Below are 20,600 nucleotides of genomic sequence, written 5' to 3' on the forward strand. Positions count from 1 at the left end.
AAATCTGTCTCCTCTCACCTTAAAAACTTGCCCCCTCATGTTGAAATTCCCCATTAGGGAAAAGCCAACTACCATCAACTCCCTCTATCCTGTCATTATTTTATAAACTTCTATTAGGTCACCTCTCAACTCCTACACTCCGATGAAATAGGTCCCGGCCTATCCAACCTTTCTTTATAACTCAAACCTTTCATACCCGGCAACATTCTGATAAAACTCTTCCGAACCCTCTCCAGGTTGATAATATCCTTCCTATACCTGGGTGACTGGAATTGGGAGTAGCATTCTGGAAGAGGCCTCACCAATGTCCTGTACAACCTCGACATAACATCCCAACTCCCATACACAAAGGACTGAGCAATGAAGGCAACGCTGCCAAATGCCTTTCCAACCATCCTGTCTATATGTGATGCAAACTTTAAATTGATGTACCTGAACCTCTCGGCTCCCCCGGTTCTATAACAGTACCCAAGGCCCTGTCATTAATTAAATAAGCTCTACCTTTGTTTATTGTAACATAATGCAATGCCTTGCACTTATCCAAAACAAACTTCATCTCCCATTTTCCAGCCCATTGACCCATTTGATCAAGAACCTTTTGTCATCTTGAAAATCCTTCTTCACTGAATACTATGGCAACAATTTTGGTGTCATCCATAAACTTACTAATCATACCTTCTATGTTCTCAGCCAAATCATTTCTATAAATGATAGACAAAGAGGACCCAGAGCTGATCCGTGTGGAACCCTACTCCAGTCTGAAGGCCTCCAGTCTGAAAAGCATCCCTCTGCCATCACACTCTGTCTCTGGCAATTAAGCCAATTATTTATCCAGTTTGCAAACTCCCCTGAATCCCATGTGACCTAACTTTATCAATTAGCCTACTTTGTAAAACCTTGTCAAAGGCTTTACGAAAATCCAAATAAACAGCGTTTACTGCTCTGCCATAAAAACCTCCTCAATCAAGTTTGTGAGACAGTTTTCCTCACACAAAACCATGCTGACTATCCCTAATCAATTTTTGCCTCTCTAAATGTCCTATCTCTTATAATCACCTCCAACAATTTACCAACAACCAAAGTCAGACTCATAGATCCACATTCCCCGGTATCTCCTTACAGTCTTTCTTAAACAAAGGTATAACATTAGCCACACCCTCCAGTCATTAGGCACCTCATTGATGATGCAAATGTTTCTTAAGGGGTCTTGTATTTTCCTCCTTTACTTCCGACAACGTTCTGGGATACATTAGATCAGGTCCCGAACATTTATCCACCTTTATATTCTCCAAGGTCTCCTGAACTTCCTCTTCTGTCATGTGAACTGTTTTTAAAACATCAAATCTTATTTTCTGCATTCTCTACATTTAATTTCCTTCTCTGCAGTAAAAACTCTTGCAAAATATTGATTTAGTATCTCTCCCATCTCCTGGGATTCTACACAAAGACTCTTCAACACAACGAGGCCCTACCCTCTTGCTCAAGACAATCCTTCCATCTTGGAGACCGTCCTCGTGAATATTCTCCAAATCACCTCCAAGGAAATGATGTGTTTCCTTAAATAAGGGGAGCAAAACTATCCACAGTGCTCTGATGTGGCCTCCCCCCTCCCTTGAAATAAGAGCCAGTATTCCATTAACCCTTCCTGATTACCTACTGTCCCTATAGGGTAGCTTTCTGCATTTCGTGCACAAGTCCCCCTCCCAAGTCCCTTTGCATTGCATCTTTGTGCAGTTTCTCTCCAATTAATTAATACTTTTGTCCTTCCTTCACATTTCCCCATCATGGGGCTACACCTGACAATGTTTTGCCCACTTACTTAATCAAGCTCAATCAATAACTGAAAGTTATTGCGAATGAGGACCCTCTCTCAGGATAGAACCACATCAGCCACGAACTGATCTGATGTTGTCATTTATGCTCCCCAAACATTGCACAGTTTCCCTTCTGTCTCTCGCCCATGAAGGAGTCTGTGCTTTTCAAAGATTGGCCAATTTGTTGTGCGTTAACAGTAATGTGTTCTTTTTTCTTGTCTCCCTGTGAATTTCTCCAGCTGTTTGCCCAGAACACGGAAGAGATTACGGTAAGTTTCTGTCACTGTTACTACACTGAATGGCTCCTTGATTAAAAATAATTGAAATGATTTCTGTAGATGTCATCTTTTTGATTGGATGAGGAAAACAAGGCTTTTGCCTCTCTCTGATGGCCAACTCCTTCCTGTTCATCTGCTGTTTACAGAACATGGGTTAGTCCAGCCTAGGAACCAGCCCTTCAGCCCACCATATCTGTGCTGACCATGATGCCTTTCTATCCTAGTCCCATCGGCCTGCATACGGTCTGTATTCCTCTATTTCCTGCCTCTTCATGTGGCTATCCAAATGCCTCTTGAATATTGTTGTTGTATCTGCTTCTACCACCTCCCCTGGCAATGTGTTCCAAGCATTTGCTATCTTCTGTTTCAAAAAAGCTTGCTTGAATACCTCCTTTAAACTAGGGCGGCACGGTGGCTCAGTGGTTAGCACTGCTGCCTCACAGCGCCAGACACCTGGGTTTGATTCCCACCTTGGGTGACTGTCTGTGTGGAGTTTGCACATTCACTCTGTGCTTGTATGGGTTTCCTCCCACAATCCAAAGATATGCAGGTGAGGGTGAATTGGCCATGCTAAATTGCTCAAAGGGTTAGGCGCATTAGTGAGCAATAAATATGGGGTGGGAGAATGGGTCTGGGTGGGTTATTTTTCAGAGGGTCAGCATGGACTTGTTGCGCTGAAGGGCCTGTTTCCATACTGTGGAGAAGCTAATCGAAACTATGCCCCCTGTTATGACACAGAGTTCAAACCTCTCTGTTAATTAAAATCCCCAGAAAAACTTACCTTGTCTTGTAATCTGTTAGAAGTGTGAGAGAACTCGTACCATCCACTATTTAAAGAAAAATAATGGTTTATTTTTCTAACAGAACATTAACCAAAACTATTAACAAACTGAACACTCTTTCCCCTAACTGAACACAATCCTATTAACATACTATTCCAATCACACAATTATTAAATATTACATTAACTTAATCTCAAGTCCACGCGGTCTCTGTCTTCTCTGCTGTCTTCAATCTTCCATCTGCTGATCTCTCTGGTCATTTTCTTTCTTTTTACTGTGAGTATGTTTTACAGGAAAAGGTACAGGAAATCAAGTCAAACTCAATTGGGTTTTAGAATTCTCGGCACAATTTAAAGTAATTAGTTAAATTTGAATTGTTGTAAAAGCAGCAACCAGGTAATCCTTTAACAGCCAATTGTTCCATGCATTTATTTTGGAGTAGCCCATCTCCCACATTCCAAAGATGTGCAGGTGAGGGTGAATTGGCCACACTAAATTGCCCATAGTGTTAGGTGCATTAGTCAGAGGGAAATGGGTCTGGGTGGGTTACTCTTAGAAGGGTCGGTGTGGACTTGTTGGGCCGAAGGGCCTATTTCTACACTTAGGGAATCTAATCTAATCTAGTTATGGCTTGCTTTTCTAACGCTATGAGTTGATCAATATTATGTCGGGTCCTCTCATGACACTGAATCAACAAGTTAATTTGAAATATCATGAGCAGTTTTGGGCACCCCGTACCTAAGGAAGGGCATGTTGAAGGGAGCCAAGAATAGGTTTACAAGAAGGATCCCAGGCATGAGGGACTTCTCATATGAGGAGAGATTGATAACTCTGGATCTGTACTCGATGGAGTTTAGGAGGAAGAGGGAAGATCTGACTGAAACTTACTGAATACTGAAAGCCCTGGATTGGACATAGAGAAGAAGTTTCCACTCGTAGGAGTGGAAAGACACAGTGAAGGAATGATCCCATAGAACTGAGGGGAGGAGGGATTTTTTCAGCCAGAAGATGGTGAATCTGAGGAACTCATTGCCACAGAGGACTGTGGAGTCCAAGTCATTGAGTGTCTTTAAGACAGAGATAGATAGGTTCATGATTGATGAGGGTACAGGGAGAAGGAAAGAGAATGGGATTGAGAAACATATCAATCATCACTGAATGCTAGAATAGGCTCATTGGACTGAAGGACCTCATTCTGCTCCTATTTCTTGTGGTTTAATAGTCTTCTGGCTTCAGAGACTTCAAGATCTACAGCACAGAGAAGAAGCCTCTTCAATCTATTGCATCCCCATTGGTTAGAAGCAATGACCTCTCTAATGTTGGGTTGAGAAATTTTGGAAGTCGTTGCCACAGAGAGGTCTAGGGACAGTCCTTGTCAATATCTAAGGCTGAGATAGGTAGATTCTTGATCAGTCAGGGAGTCAGCAATGATGAGATAAAGTGGACATGAGGATTGTAGAATCAGTTATGATCCTATCAAAGGGCAGAGCAGTCTTGAGGGACCGAATAGCCTACTCCTGCTCCAATTTCTCATGTCCTCAAGGTCTTATAGAAGATGGGATGCACTTAGCAGAATGACCCTTGAAAACATTGGAGTGATTCAAATTCATCTCACCATTTTGCAAAATGTCTATGTAGCCAAGGAGAAGCTTTGAGGCATTTCTGCTCACAAGTCAAAGACAACAGAATGATTGAATTCTTTACACTTAACAGGAAACTTTCCAAACCCGACAATAACATTGGAACCAGTGACTGGCCTGGCCCTATAGGGTGGGGTTGTCATTGTCAAGTGTGAAACGCACACTGAAGATCCGAAAATTGTCTATCTGTTTCGAAATGACAAGGTCATTTACAATGTTACATCTATCTTGAGCTCGCCTGTGGTCTACACCATCATCAACATAACTTCCCAACATCTTGGGAATTACTGTTGCTTGTATGCAAACATTTCCAATCGCCGTCAGAGATCAAGGCCGAGTACTCCTGTTCGATTGTCCATATTGGGTGAGCAGCACTTATTTATTTTACACTATCTTATATCATGTATGTACATATGAGATAGAGAGCTTAGTGACCTGGTGCAAAGACAACAATCTCTCCATCAATGTCAGCAAAATGAAGGAGCTAGTGATCAACATCAGGAAGTGGAGTGGAGTACACACCTGTGTCTTCATCAATGATGCTGAGATGGAGGTGGTCATTAGATTCTTGTTTCGGAGGAGTAAATATTATCAACTCTCCTGGTCCATTCACATCAATCCTACAGTCAAGGAAGCACACTCTACTTCCTCAGGATGACCTACAGAAATTTGACATGTCTGCAATGACTCGCACCAATTTTTATATATGCACTGTAGAAAGCATCCTATCCAGATGCATCACAGCTCAGTATGGCAACTGTTCGGCATAAGACCACAAGAAATTAACTTGCCCCTTTCATCTCGAGAAACAATTTATTCCAGGCAGAGTTATTGCTGCTTTTTTCCCGCGTGCAACAGGTTATTTTTTGTTGATTTGTCCAAACCATGAACAGTTGTTCAAGCACAGAAGTTTACATTGTCACAGTACTGGCACATGGTGTGCCTGATTTGTTTTCTCTCTGTCTCCCAGGTAGAATCAAGGCACCTTTGAGTGTCCTCCAATTATATCCAGCAGCTGAGGTCACAGAAGGCGAAACTTTCACAATGACTTGCCTCGCTGCCACCAGCAGTCGATGTTTCATCTTCAAGGGGGGTCACAAACAAAATGAGCATTTCCAAATTAAGGAAGAGAAGAGCAACATGACTATCACGATAGGGAATGTGACCTATTGTGATGAGGGGAATTACTCATGTTACTGCCTCATTGATGTCAGTGGTAAAACAGTCTTCATTGCCCAGAGTGACTGGTTGCAAGTAACTGTGATGGGTGAGTTTATTGTTGGTAAGCTCTGCTGTGTGATATTTCATGTGGAAAATGGCAGACCAATAGACTTCCACAGTTAATGGTAGGGGGTTTTGTCGAACAGAGAATCCTTGGAGTTGAGGTACTCAGTTTGTTATAAATTACATTTCAAGTAGACAAGGTGGTGAAGAGGGCGTTGGGCATGCTTGCCTTCCCTTGGATCACAGCCTTGAGTATAGGAGTTGGGAGGTCATGTTGTGGTTGAAAAGGACATTAGTGAGGCCACTTTTGGAGTACTGTGTACAGTTCTGGTCGTCTGACTATAGGAAGGACATTATTAAATTGGAAAGGGGGCAGAAAAGATTTACAAGGGGGTTACCAGATCTGGAGGGTTCGAAGTTATAAGGCTGAATAAGATGGGATTTTTCTCACTGGAGCAGGGGAGGTTGAGCAATGATCTTATAGAGGTTTATGTAATTATCAGGGGCACAGGTAAGATGAATAGACAACACCTTTTCCCCAGGGTATGCAAGTCCAAACCTAGGCAGTACAATTTTAAGGTGAGAGAAGAAAGTTTTAGCAGTGACATGAGGGGCAACGTTTTCACACAGAGGGTGGTGCGTGTATGGGACGAGCTACCAAAGGAAGTGGGAGGCGCAGTTACAATTACAACATTTAAAAGACATTTACACAGGTACATAAATAGGAATGGTTTAGAGCGAAATGGGTCAAATGCAGGGAAATGGGACTAGTTTAGTTTGGGAAACTTGGTCAGTGTGGATGAGTTGAACTGTAGAATCTGTTGCCATGATTCTGTGGATTGGGATGATATTTAAACAGAATTTTTGACATGCGGTATTGAGCTTACCTGAATGTGTGCATTGTTGGTTGATTTGAGCATTTATCGTCCCTGTCCCTAATTGCCCTCTTGGGATGGTAAGGGTGAGCTACCTTCTTGAACCGCTGCAGTCCATGTGCTGTAGGTTGACCCACAATGCCCTTAGGGATGGGATTTCAGGATTCCAGCAACACTGGAATCTATTTCAGCCAATAAATTTCCAAGTTAGTTTTTTTTTAAGATTCCCTACAGTGTGGAAACAAACCCTTTAGCCCAACCAATCCACACCGACTCTCCGAAGAGCAACCCACCCAGACCCATTCCCCTTCATTTACCCCTTCACCTAACACTATGGGCAATTTAACATGGCCAATTCACCTAACCTGCACATTTTTGGACTGTGGGAGGAAACCGGAGCACCCGGAAGAAACCCACGCAGACCCGGGGAGAATGTGCAAACTCCACACAGACAGTCACCTGAGGCCGGAATTGAACCTGGTGAGTGGCTCCACTTGTAGGAGTGGTAATCCCATGTATCTGCTGCCCATATCCTTCAAGATGGAAATGGTCAAACCTCAAGGAATTAAAGTTTAGGTATGGGGCAACTGAGTCTTTAACTCTGATTTTGTGAATTAAAAATCAAGGCTTTTCAATTTCTTGTTTCAGATCATGAAGAACAAATCAATGAAGCTGTGGCAGCAGAGATAAGTAAGTCAAGTATTAACCTAGCTCTGACAGTGTACTGTAATGTCTTGTCTTGTTGGAAACAGTATGTTATTTTTATAGTTTAAGGATGGCTGAAACAAGACACAGTTTTCCCGGGGTTTTATGATTACAGCTATCCAGGTAAATTACTCAATCAGTAATTTATTCAGTTCGCATATTTGTCTACAGCTTCTTAAAGTATAATTGTCAATGATGACTGGCAAACTACAGATAGATGATGCAGGTGATTTCTATTGTTGTAAAGCTAATGTCACTGTACTGGGGCAGGAGCTCTTGTAGTGCAGTGGTAGTGCCAATTCCCTGGGCTAGGAGATTGAGGAGCAGGGACCCCCTTCTCCGGAGGTGTGTGATATCATCTGTGAACAGATTGATCAGAAAAATATGTTCAATTAAAAAAGAAAGTCACTGTACTGGGGCCCTTTTGTGCTACAGTAGTAGTATCCTTCCCCCTGGACCAGGTGGCAGGATTGAAGTCCCACCTGCTCCAGCAGTGTATCACAACATCTCCAAACAGAGTGGTTAGAAAAGTGGATGAAATTTTTAAAATACGCAGCTATACTGGGGCCCTCTTGTGGTGCAATGGTAGTATCCCTATCGCTGGACTGGGAGGCCCTTGCTCCAAAGATGTGTAATAACATCTCTGAACAAGTTATCTCTGGTCCCTCCACCTCATCCCACATCTAACCCTTCAACTCTGCACCGCCCTACCTGTCCATCTTCCTTCCCACTTATTAGCTCCATCCATCCCTCTGACCTTCACTATAACCCCCCTCCCCCACCTGCATCTACCTAATACCTTCCCAGCTACCTTTCCCTCATCCCCATCCTCCTATTTATCTCTCAGCCCCCTTCCCTTGCCCTCCCCCCTCATTCCTGATGAAAGCCTTTTGCCCGAAACGTTGATTTCCCTGCTCATCAATGTTGTCTGATCTGCTGTGCTTTTCCAGCACCACACTCTTCGGAAAGAAAATCACTGTACTGGGCGGGGGGCTATCATAGTCCACTGTTAATGCCCCTAGCTCTGGGCAAGGAGATGTATGTTCACATCATACCTACCTGCTCCAGGGGTGGGTGATCTGGTCGATTCTGAAGAAAGTGGGTTAATAAAAACAAATATCATTATGCTGGGCCCCTCTTGCGGTGCAGTGATTTGGTCACTACCGCGGTACTTGGAGACATGGTTCATAACTCACCTGGACCTGAAATGTATAATACCATGCTGATTCGGTAAAATAGATGTCTAAAACAAAATTTAAAAACATTTTTCATTCCACAGGGCAGAGGTTCATATGCTGCAGAAGCAGTATTTGCACCCCTCGACCAGGAGGCCAGGGTTGAAATTCCAACTGCTCCAGAGGTGCGTTATAACATCTCTGAGAAAACCGGGTTAATTAACAAAAGTTGCCGCAATATTGGGTCACTTTTATGGGGCAGTGGTAGTGTTCTCACCCAGTGAGCCAGGAGATCAAGATTCTTCCTCATATCTGAACAGGTTGATTAAAAATACTGATCGCTATACTGTGCGGGGCTCCAGTGGCACGGTGGATATGTCCTAACCTCTGGGTCAGGTGATCTAGATTCAAGTTGCACCTGCTCCAGAAACGGTGTAAACTTATCATCATTTCTGATGCAGGTTAATGAGAAAATGCTGAAGTGTTATGCTGATTGAAGATTATTGCCTTTTTTTGTCAGATTCCAGTCCTATATTGTCAATAGCATTGGCTTCTACAACTTTCATAGTACTTAATCTGATGTGTGCCTTTTTGGCAGTCTGTCTGTCCACGAAAAGTAAGTACACACCTTATAATATTTAAATGAATACTTTTTAAAATTTGACTTGATTTATTATTGTCACATGCACCAAGATACAGTGATAGTTATTGTTTTGCATGTTGCACATGTGTACCTTACATAAGTACCCAGTACATCAGAGTAATAGACCAGAATGCAGAGTATAGCGTTACAGCTACAGACAAGGTGCAGAAAAAGATCAACTCAAATGTATGAAAGGTACAAACATAAATCTGATTACAGTAGGGAAGAAGCTGTTCTTGAATCAGTTTGTTTCTTAAAAGTGGCTGTGCTAACACCTTAGCTCTCGTCTCCCTTGGAGAACATAGGCGCACGGCTGGAGGTTCTCGCTCCCTGGATGAGTCATTCAGCAAAGCGAGCTCCACTTCTTTAGCTTTTGTCATGGCACGTCACCTAATGGATAGGGATACTTGGGATTATGGTGGGATGTTTATTGATTTCCTGACCTGTTATTAAGTTTGCTCTCCTCCTCTAAGGTAAGATATTATTTGATTGCAGGTAGTTCAGAGAAAGGAAATGTTCAATGAGACCTGTGAGTTCCTCCTGCACCAGTCGCTGAAAGTGAGCATTGCAGGATCAGCAGATGGTGAAGAAGGCAAATGGGATGATAGCCTTCGTAGCGAGAGGATTTGAATCCTGGAATAGGGATGTCTCGCTATGATATTACAGGCTGAGACCACACCCAGGAATATAGAGTATAGAACATAGAAATGTACAGCACAGAACAGGCCCTTCGGCTCACGAAGTTGTGCTGAGAATTAATCCTAATGTAAAAGAAACTTACGCACCCCTCAATTCACTGCTGGCCATGTGCATGTCCAGCAGTCGCTAATGACTCTGCTTCCACCACCACAGCTGGCAACGCATTCAATGCATTCACAACTCTCTGCGTAAACACATGTCCCATCTCTAACTTGCTCCTAAAATCTTAAAACTATGACCCCTCGTGCCAGTCATGGAGTCATAGAGATGCACAGCATAGAAACAGACCCTTTGGTCCAACCCGTCCATGCCGACCAGATATCCCAACCCAATCTAGTCCCACCTGCCAGCACCCGGCCCATATCCCTCCAAACCCTTCCTATTAATATACCCATCCAAATGCCTCTTAAATGTTACAATTGTACCAGCCTCCATCACATCCTCTGGCAGCTTATTCCATACACGTACCACCCTCTGTGTGAAAAAGTTGTCCCTTAGGTCTCTTTTATATCTTTGCCCTCTCACCCTAAACCTATGCCCTCTAGTTCTGGACTCCCCAACCCCAGGGAAAAGACTTTGTCTATTTATCCTATCCATGCCCCTCATAATTTTGTAAACCTCTATAAGGTCACCCCTCAGCCCCCGACGCTCCAGGGAAAACAGCCCCAGCCTGTTCAGCCTCTCCGTGTAGCTCAGATCCTAATCCTATATTCAGCATTCAAGTTTGAGCTTCCAAAATGCATCACTTCGATTTATCCAGGTTGAACTCCATCTGCCATTTCTCAGCCCAGCTCTGCATCCTGTATCCTCTGCACTGCAGCCTGCAATAGCCCTCGGTACTATCAATGGCACCTTCAACCTTTATGTCATCGGCAAATTTACTAAACCACCTCTCAATCTCCTCATCCAAGTAATTTAAAAAACAGCAAAGAGCAGAGGCCCAAGAACAGAACCCTGCGGGACCCCACTCAACACTGTCCTCCAGGCAGAATACTTTCCATCTATAACCACTCTCTGCCTTCTGTCAGCCAAACAATTCTGAAACCAGACAGCCAAATCTCCCTCTTTCACATACCTCCTGACTTTATGAATGAGCCTACCATGAGGATCCTTATCAAATGCCTTGCTGAAGTCCAGATACACCACATCCACTGCTTGACTTTCATCGACCTGTCTTGTCACTTCCTCAAAGAACTCAATAAGATTTGTGAGGCATGACCTATCCCTCACAAAGCCATGCTGACTGCCTTTAATCACACAATGCTTTGGCAAATAGTCATAAATCCTATCCCTCAGAATTCTTTCCAAAACTTTGCTGACCACAGACATAGACTGACTGGTCTGTAATTGCCAGGGATTTCCCTACTCCCCTTCTTGAAAAGAGGAACAACATTTGCCTTCTTCCAATCCTCCGGTATGACTCCCATGGAGACCGAGGTGGCAAATACCCTCGCCAACGGCTTACCAACCTCCTTTCTCGCTTCCTGGAGCAGCCTAGGATAAACCTGGTCTGGCCCTGGGGACTTATCAATCTTAATGTTTGCCAAACTTTCCAGCACATCAATTTCATCAATCTTGATCTGGTCAAGCCTGTATCCCAGCTCCTCAAAGTTCTCATTCACAACAAGGTCCCTTTCCTTAGTGAAAATTGAAGCAAAAAACTCACTTATCTGCTCAGGCTCCATGCACAAGTTCCCTATGCTATCCCTGACCGGCCCTACCTTCTCCCTGATCATTCTCTTATTCCTCACGTATGAATAAAATGCCTTTGGGTTCTCCCTAATCCTTCTTGCCAAGCCTTTTTCGTGCCCTCACCTGGCTCTCCTCAGTCCATTTAGAACATAGCACATAGAACAGTACAGCACAGAACAGGCCTTCAGCCCACAATGTTGTGCCAACCACTGATCCTCATGTATGCACCCTCAAATTTCTGTGACATATGCATGTCCAGTAGTCTCTTAAATGTCCCCAATAACCTCGCTTCCACAACTGCTGCTGGCAACGCATTCCATGCTCTCACAACTCTCTGTGTAAAGAACCCGCCTCTGATATCCCCTCTATACTTTCCTCCAACCCACTTAAAACTATGACCCCTCATGTTAGTCATTTCTGCCCTGGGAAATAGTCTCTGGCTATCGACTCTATCTATGCCTCTCATTATCTTGTATACCTCAATTAGGTCCCCTCTCCTCCTCCTTTTTCCAATGAAAAAAGTCCGATCTCAGTCAACCTCTCTTCATAAGGTAAGCCCTCCAGTTCAGGCAGCATCCTGGTAAACCTCCTCTGAACCCTCTCCAAAGCATCCATATCTTTCCTATAATAGGGTGACCAGAACTGGACACAGTATTCCAAGTGCGGTCTCACCAAAGTTTTATAGAGCTGCAACATTATCTCACAACTCTTAAACTCAGTACCCCTGATAATGAAAGCCAAAACACCATATGCTTTCTTAACAACCCTGTCCACTTGGGTGGCCATTTTAAGGGATTATGTACCTGCACACCAAGATCCCTCTATTCCTCCACACTGCCAAGAATCCTATCCTTAATCCTGTACTCAGCTTTCAAATTCGACCTTCCAAAATGCATAACCTCGCATTTATCCAGGTTGAATTCTATCTGCCACCTCTCAGCCCATCTCTGCATCCTGTCAATGTCCCATTGCAGCCTACAACAGCCCTCTGTACTGTCAACGACACCTCCATCCTTTGTGTCATCTGCAAACTTGCTGACCCATCCTTCAATCCCCTCACCCAAGTCATTAATAAAAATTACAAACAGTAGAGGCCCAAGAAGAGAGCCCTGTGGAACACCACTCACCACAGACTTCCAGGCAGAATATTTTCCTTCTACTACCACTCGCTGTCTTCAGTTGGCCAGCCAATTCTGTATCCAGACAGCTATGTTCCTTTGTATCCGATTCCTCCTGACCTTCTGAATGAGCCTGCCATGGGGAACCTTATCAAATGCCTTACTGAAGTCCATATATACCACATCCACAGCCAGACCCTCATCAAAGTTTGTTTCTTTCGTAAAGACAGAAGCAAAAAACTCATTTAGGGCTTCCCCTACCTCCTCAGACTCCACACACAAATTCCCTATGCTATCCCTAATCAGCCCTACCCTTTCTTTGACCATTCTCTTATTCGCCACAATCCATACTGCCAATCCTTTCTCGTGCCCCCTCCTGGCTCTCCTCAGACCATTTTTAAGCTCCTTCCTCACCTGCCTGTAATCCTGTAGAGCTGACCTTGATCCTAGCTTCCTCCACCTTATGTAAGCTACCTTTTTCCTTTTGACAAGAAGCTCCACTGCTCTCATCATCCAAGGTTCCTTTATCTTACCACTTCTTGCCTGTCTCAGAGGGACATATTTATTCATCACTTGCAACAACTGTTCCTTAAACAGTCTCCACATGTCTCTAGTGCCTTAGCAATGGAACAATTGCTCCCAGTCCATGCTTCCTAACTCATGTCTAATCGCATCATAGTTTCCTCTTCCCCAATTAAATATCCTCCCATTTTGCCTAATCCTCTCCCTCTCCATAGCTATGTAGAATGTGAGGCAGTTGTGGTCACTATCACCAAATGGTCTCCCACCACAAGATCTGATACCTGCCCCGGCTCGTTTCCGAGCACTAAGTCTAGAATGGCCTCTCCTCTCGGCGGCCTGTCAACGTACTGAGTTAGGAAACCCTCCTGAACACACTTTACAAAAACAGCTCCATTCAAATCTTCTGCTCGAAGGAGGTTCCAATCAATATTGGGAAAGTTAAAGTCACCTATTACAACAACCCTACTACATCCACACTTTTACAAAATCTGCTGACCTATGCTTTCTTTAATCTCCCTGCTGCTATGGGGGGCCTGTAGTAAACCCCTAAAGAGGTGACTGCTCCCTTGCTGTTCCTAATTCCCACCCATACTGACTCGGTAGGCAGATCTTCCTCGACAATGGAAGCTTCTGTAGCTGTGATACCCTCTCTGATTAGTAGTGCTACACCCCCTCCTCTTTTACCCCCTCCCTATTCTTTTTAAATGCTCTAAACCCTGGAACATTTCTGCCCCTGAGAAACCCATGTCCCTGTTGTGGCCACAACATTTCTGAGCTCCTTTCTAGCAAGCCTGTAATCCTCTAAAGCTGTGCTAGATCCTTGCTTCCTCCACCTTACGTAAACTGCCTTCTTCCTTTTGACGAGAAGCTCCTCTGTTCTCATCATCCAAGGCTCCTTAATCTTACCCCTTCTTACCTGTCTCAGAGGAACAAATTCATGCATCACTCACAACAACTGCTCCTTAAAGATTAGATTACTTACAGTGTGGAAACAGGCCCTTCGGCCCAACAAGTCCACACCGACCCGCCGAAGCGCAACCCACCCATACCCCTACATTTACCCCTTTAACCTAACACTACGGGCAATTTAGCATGGCCAATTCACCTGACCCGCACATTTTTGGATTGTGGGAGGAAACCGGAGCACCCGGAGGAAACCCACGCAGACACGGGGAGAACGTGCAAACTCCACACAGTCAGTCGCCTGAGGCGGGAATTGAACCCGGGTCTCTGGCGCTGTGAGGCAGCAGTGCTAACCACTGTGCCACCGTGCCACCCATTAAATAATCTCCACATGTCAGCTGTGCCCATTCTGTGGAACAATTGCTCCCAGTCTGTACTTCCCAACTCCTGTCTGATAGCATCATAATTTCCTGTTCCCCAATTAAATATCTTCCCTTGGTAACTGCTCCTTTCCCTCTCCAAGGCTATGGTGAATGTGAGGCAGTTGTGATCACTGTCACCAAAGTACTCTCCCACCGCGAGATCTGACACCTGTCCTGGCTCATTGCCAGCACCAAATCCAAAACGGCCTCTCCCCTCGTCGGCCTGTCGACATACTGAATAAGGAAACTCTCCTGAATACACCTGACAAAAACGGCTCCATCCAAACCATCGGTACTTAGGAGGTTCCAGTCAATATTGGGAAAGTTGAAATCACCCATGACAACAACCCTGCTACTTCTGCATTTTTCCAAAAAACATGAGTTCTTCAATCTCTCTACTGCTATTAGGGGGTCTGTAAAAACCCCCCAATGAGGTGGCTGCTACCTTGCTGTTCCTAACTTCCACCCTTACGGACTCAGTAGACAAACCTTCTTCAACAACTTCCATTTCTGTAGCTATGATGCACTCTCTGATTAGCAACGCTACACCCCCTCCTCTTTTTCCACCCTTCTTGTTCTTTTTAAGTGTTCTCAACCCTGGAACATCCAGCAACCATTCCTGCCCCTGTGAAACCCACGTCTCCGTTATGGCCACAACATCGTAGCCCCAAGTGCTGATGCATATTCTAAGTTCGTCACTCTTATTTCTGACACTCGTTGCATTTAAGCAGACACACACTTTAACCAATCTCTTTGTTTCATCGTGTGAGAAACATTCCTGATAGATTCACTGCCCCATCTGGAACAGCCCCCCTCTCAGATATGTAGCTCTGCTTCCCACCCCCTGCCAAACTAGTTTAAACCCTCCCGAACCACACGAGCAAATCTCCCACCCAGGACATTTGTACCCCTCCAGTTCAGGTGCAACCCGCCCTTCCTGTACAGGTCCCACTTTCTCCAGAAGGTCTCCCAATGATCAGGGTTTCTGAAGCTCTCCCTCCTGCACCAGCTTTGCAGCCAAGTGTTTCGCTGCATTCGCTGCCTGTTCCTCACCTCACTATCTCGTGGCACCAGTAGCAAACCTGAGGTCACTACTGTACTCGTCCTGCTCTTCAGCTTCCAACCTAACTCTCTGTTGTCACTTTTGAGATCCTCAATCCCTTTCCTGACTATATCATTGGTGCCAATATGTACCACGATTTCTGGCTACTCCCCCTCCCCCTTCAGAATCCAGTAAACCCAATCAGTGACATCCCGGACCCTGACACCGGGGAGGCAACGTACCTTCTTGGCGTTCTACTCCTGACCACAAAATCTCCTGTCAATCCGTCTAACTATTGAATCCCCTACCACAGCGCTTTTCTATTCTTCCCCCTTCCCTTCTGACCACAGTGACAGGCTCAGTGACAGAGACCTGACAACTAGCGCTTCCCCCTGGTAGGCTGTCCCCACCTGTAGTATCCACTATTGCTGAGGGGAACAGCCACAGGGGATCCCTGCTTTGTCTGTTGGTTCCCTTTCCTCCCCCTGACAGTAACACAACTGTCCTTACCTTGTGCCTGGGGAGTGACCACCTCCCTGTACATCCTCTCAATTTCCCCCTCAGCCTCCCGGATGATCCGTAGTCCATCCAGCTCCAGCTCCAGCTCCAGTTCCCTAACTCAGTTTTCGAGGAGCTGGAGTTAGGTGTACTTCCCGCAGATGTAGTCGCAGAGACATGTGAAGTGTCTCTCACCTGCCACATTCTGCAGGAGGAACATGCAACTGCCCTAACATCCATATCCCGCTACTCTGAAAGCCCGCACAGGACGAAACAAAGGGAGAGAAGAAAAGAAAAAGAAAATGAGAAAACCATGTTTAAAGACTCTTCGTAAGGTTAGAGGAGGTAGGTGGGAGGGAGGCCCTACGGTGTACGGTTTCAGATTTAGCTTTCACCCACTTAAATATTTCCTGGCAACCCACGTTTTTGCCTTCTCTCCTCACCGCTCTGTTCAAAACATGTTTTTTACTCACCTTCCCAGCAGTCCTCCGCTCCTCTCTTGCACCTCTCTACAAATGGAATACTGTGTTTGTAGTTTTGGGGTCTTCTTATCTGAGGAAGGCAACTGTGGCTGTGGAAGGATTACAGCAAAGGTTTCCCAGACTGATTCCTGGGATGACGGGATGGACAGACGTTGAGAAACTGCATTGATTAGAACAATATTAACTGGATTTTAGAAGATTGACAGGTGGAATCTCATAGAAACCTGTAGAATTCCAACAGGACTAGATAGGATAAACACAGGAAGGATGATCCTGGTGATCAGGGCAGTCCTGAACTGGGGTCACAGCTTAAGGATAAGAGGTAAACCTTTCAGGACTGAGATGAAAAGAAATGTCTTCACCCAGAGAGTGTCGTGCCTATGGGAATCGTTATCACAGAATATGGTTCAGGCCAAAATATTAAAGGGATGTGTTTTCAAGAAGCTTTTGGGGCCTTTAAATGCAGGTGCTCCAATGCTTAGCTTGCCCTGGACGAGAGACCTCACCTTGTATTCTCCCCCACAAAGCTATGAATGTGACCATTCCACAAAATGCTTACTTCCGAGCTCATGATGAGTCAAACCTTCGATGGGGCTGACTGAGACATTTCGGAGATATTATCAGAACAGAGATGTGAGAATTATTTCTTTACGCAGGCTGCACTTGTCAAGATATTCCATTAACACCTTGCTCAAACTAATTCAAAATTCACTTCCATTATTTAGTCGCTGTGAGGAGGATAGGATAAAATCCACAGCATTATTGTATTATCTTTTAGTCAACAGGCCTTGCTTATTTATCAGTAGATTATCATTGTGAAGACAAGGTGATTTTATGAACATTGTGTAACCTTCAATGTTAATTAATTGCAGAAAGTGAAATAATTATCACTGAGAATGTGGGAGAAACTGAGCAGAACTGGCAGCATCTGTGGAGAGAGAGAGAGAGAGAGGCACAGAGTTAACATTTCCAATATGACTTCTCTTTGGAACTCACCGAAGAAGAGTGACAGAGGTCTCACAACGTTCGCTCTCTTTCTCTCTCTGTCTCCCCAGATGTATTCTCTGTGCTAGTTTCTGATCTGCAGAATCTGTCGTGTTTCAGTTTTCCTCATGCATTCTCCTATTTCAGAAGGAACTACACTGCATCCAGCTCACCATGGAGAGACGGTGAGTACTGAGCCTTTTAATTTGATATTGGCACTTTAACGCTTGTCCTGCACTTCCATCCTGTTAAGCTCTTAAAGGGTAGACAGGGTGGTGAAGAAGGTGTTTGTATTGGTCAGAGCATTAAGTGCAGGAGTTGGAATACTGTGTACAATTCTGATTGCCCTTCTATAGGAAGGATATTATTAAACTGGAAAAGGTGCAGAAAAGATACAAGGACGTCAGCGAGACTGAAGGTAGATAAGTTGGGACACTCTTTTCCATTGGAGCATAGGAGCCTGAAAGAATTACCTTACAGACGTTTATAAAATCATGAGGACCATAGACAAGGTGAACAGCCAAAGTCATTTGACAGAATGGGGGAGTCGAAAAACTGGACGGTATAGACTTAAGGAAAGGGCAGAGAGGTTTAAAAGAGATCTGAGGGGTCATTTTATCATACAGAAGGTGGTGCGTGCACAGAACGAGCTATCAGAGGAAGTGGTAGAGACAGGGACAATTCCAACATTTAAAAGATGTTCGGACAGGCTCGTGGATAGGAAAGTTTTAGAGGGATATGAGTTAAACACGGGCATATGGGATAAGTCCAGTTCAGCAAACCTGATCAGCATGGATGAGTTGGGCCAAAGGGTCTGTTTCCATGCTGCATGAATGTATGATATTCAATGTTAAACTGTCACACTAATCTATTGGTTTATAATATTGTACTAATCGTGGTTTCAGTGAGGATTTGTATTCATGTCAGACAATTTAACTTGAACAAAACCACAGTGAAAACCAAAACTGAGCATGTGTATTCACTGGAGAATGGGGGCAGCAGGGGGGAATGGAATCTCATAGAAACCTACAAGATTAGCCAGGGTAAACACAGGAAGCGTGTTCCTGATGACTGAGGGATGCTGGGAGTCCAGAACCAGGGGGTTCACAATCTAAAGGAGACTGGGTAGGACTGAGATGTGGAGAAATGTCTTCACCCAGAGAGTGGGCATCCTGTGGAAGCCTCAGTCACAGAAAGCAGTCAGATCCAACGTTGAATGTTGTTCCAGACAGAGTTGGATCTAATCTTAGGGGCTAAAGTGACCAATGAGAGAAAGTTGGGGGGAAGCAGTGCAAAGGGACTGAGTTGAGTGATCAGCCACAATCCTATTGACTGAGTGGAGCAGGCCTGTGGGGCTGAATAGTCTTACTCCTGTTTTGTATTTTCTGTGTTGCCATGTGGCAATTTTACAGAACACAAGTGACTGTGTGAAACATTCCCAGACAATTGAAATAAATCCGTGGGCAGTCTCTGCCACTGAGTGTAAAAAGTTTGATGACATTGAGCAGTATTGTATATCACATTGTTTGACCAAGTAACAGCAAATTTATTTTTGATCCCTTTCAGGAACTACAGGACTGTAACCAACGAACAACATCAACAGTTTCGAAGAGAAGAGTGGATGTTATTTGATGACCTGCAGGCAACCTGCTGAAACTAGAATGGGGAAAAGGGGGTTTTGAAATGGTACATGCTCAGAAAAGGAAGCGAATGCTTTAGACAATGCCTTAGAGTTGTGAACGCAGCTCAGTCCATCATACAAACCAACCTTTCTTCCATCGACTCTGTCCGTACTTCCTACTGCTTCAGGAAAACATCCAACATAAACAAGGGTCTTCCCACGCCAATAATACCCTCTTCCATCGGGCAGAAGGTACAAAAAGTTGAAACATGGATTAAAATAACAGCTTCTTTCCTGTTGTTATCAGGATTGTGAAAGTATCTCTGATATATTCCAGTTAACCTTTCTCTGCACTTTCTATGTAGCTATCACAATATATTCTGCATTTTGTTCGATTACCCTGATGCACATGTAATTTATCTGGTTAGCATGTCAATATCTCAATATTAAATTGAACCAATTCAAAATCAAATCAAACGTTTTGTGAAGGGCAAACATGAGGGGAAGTAGGTCAGAGAGAAGTCTGCAAGAAATGGAAACATTTGCCGCCAAGACTACATACAGTTTGCTTTCCCACGCAGGACCCTCATGACCTACGCCGGACACTCAATGACCCACGCAGGACACTCATGACCCACGCAGGACACTCAATGACCCACGCAGGACACTCATGATCCACGCAGGACACTCAATGACCATGCAGGATACGCATGACCAATGCAGGACACTCATATTCCACGCAGGACACTCATGACCCACGCAGGACACTCATGACCCACGCAGGACACTCATGACCCACGCAGGACACTCAATGACCCACGCAGGACACTCATGACATACGCAGGACACTCAATGACCCACGCAGGACACTCATGACCCACGCAGGACACTCAATGACCCACGCAGGACACTCATGACCCACACACCACACTCAATGACCCACGCAGGACACTCAATGACCCATGCAGGACACTCATGACCCACATAGGACACTCAATGACCCACGCAGGACACTCAATGACCCATGCAGGACACTCAATGACCCATGCAGGACACGCATTACCCACGCAGGACACTCATGACCCACGCAGGACACTCAATGACCCATGCAAGACACTCAATGACCCACGCAGGACATTCATGACCCACGCAGGACACTCATGACACACGCAGGACACTCAATGACCCACGCAGGACACTCATGACCCATGCAGTACACTCAAAGACGCACGCAGGACACTCAATGACCCACGCAGGACACTCATGACCCACGCAGGACATTCAATGACCCACGCAGGACACGCATGACCCACGCAGGACACTCAATGACCCATGCAGGACACTCAATGACCCATGCAGGACACTCAATGACCCACGCAGGACACTCATGACCCACGCAGGACACTCACTGACCCAAAAATGACACTCATGACACACGCAGGACACTCAATGACCCACGCAGGACACTCATGAACCGTTCA

General features: G+C 44.8%; 1 protein-coding gene across 1 annotated transcript; it reads left to right on the plus strand.

Annotated features, from left to right (window-relative positions):
* The first annotated feature begins 707 nt into the window (after window positions 1–707).
* Window positions 708–19,585, plus strand: LOC148142293 (leukocyte immunoglobulin-like receptor subfamily A member 3). The gene is given in 8 exon segments (XM_087976566.1): window positions 708–771; window positions 2,054–2,083; window positions 4,588–4,878; window positions 5,485–5,781; window positions 7,262–7,303; window positions 9,014–9,109; window positions 17,646–17,683; window positions 19,065–19,585. Coding segments are annotated over 8 exon segments (924 nt in total). The 3' UTR covers window positions 19,131–19,585.
* The last annotated feature ends 1,015 nt before the right edge of the window (window positions 19,586–20,600 follow it).

This window comes from Chiloscyllium plagiosum, unplaced genomic scaffold (genome assembly GCF_037043375.1).
Source record: "Chiloscyllium plagiosum isolate Xiang-an unplaced genomic scaffold, Cpla_swu_hap1 HiC_scaffold_29, whole genome shotgun sequence".
NCBI lineage: Eukaryota > Metazoa > Chordata > Chondrichthyes > Orectolobiformes > Hemiscylliidae > Chiloscyllium > Chiloscyllium plagiosum.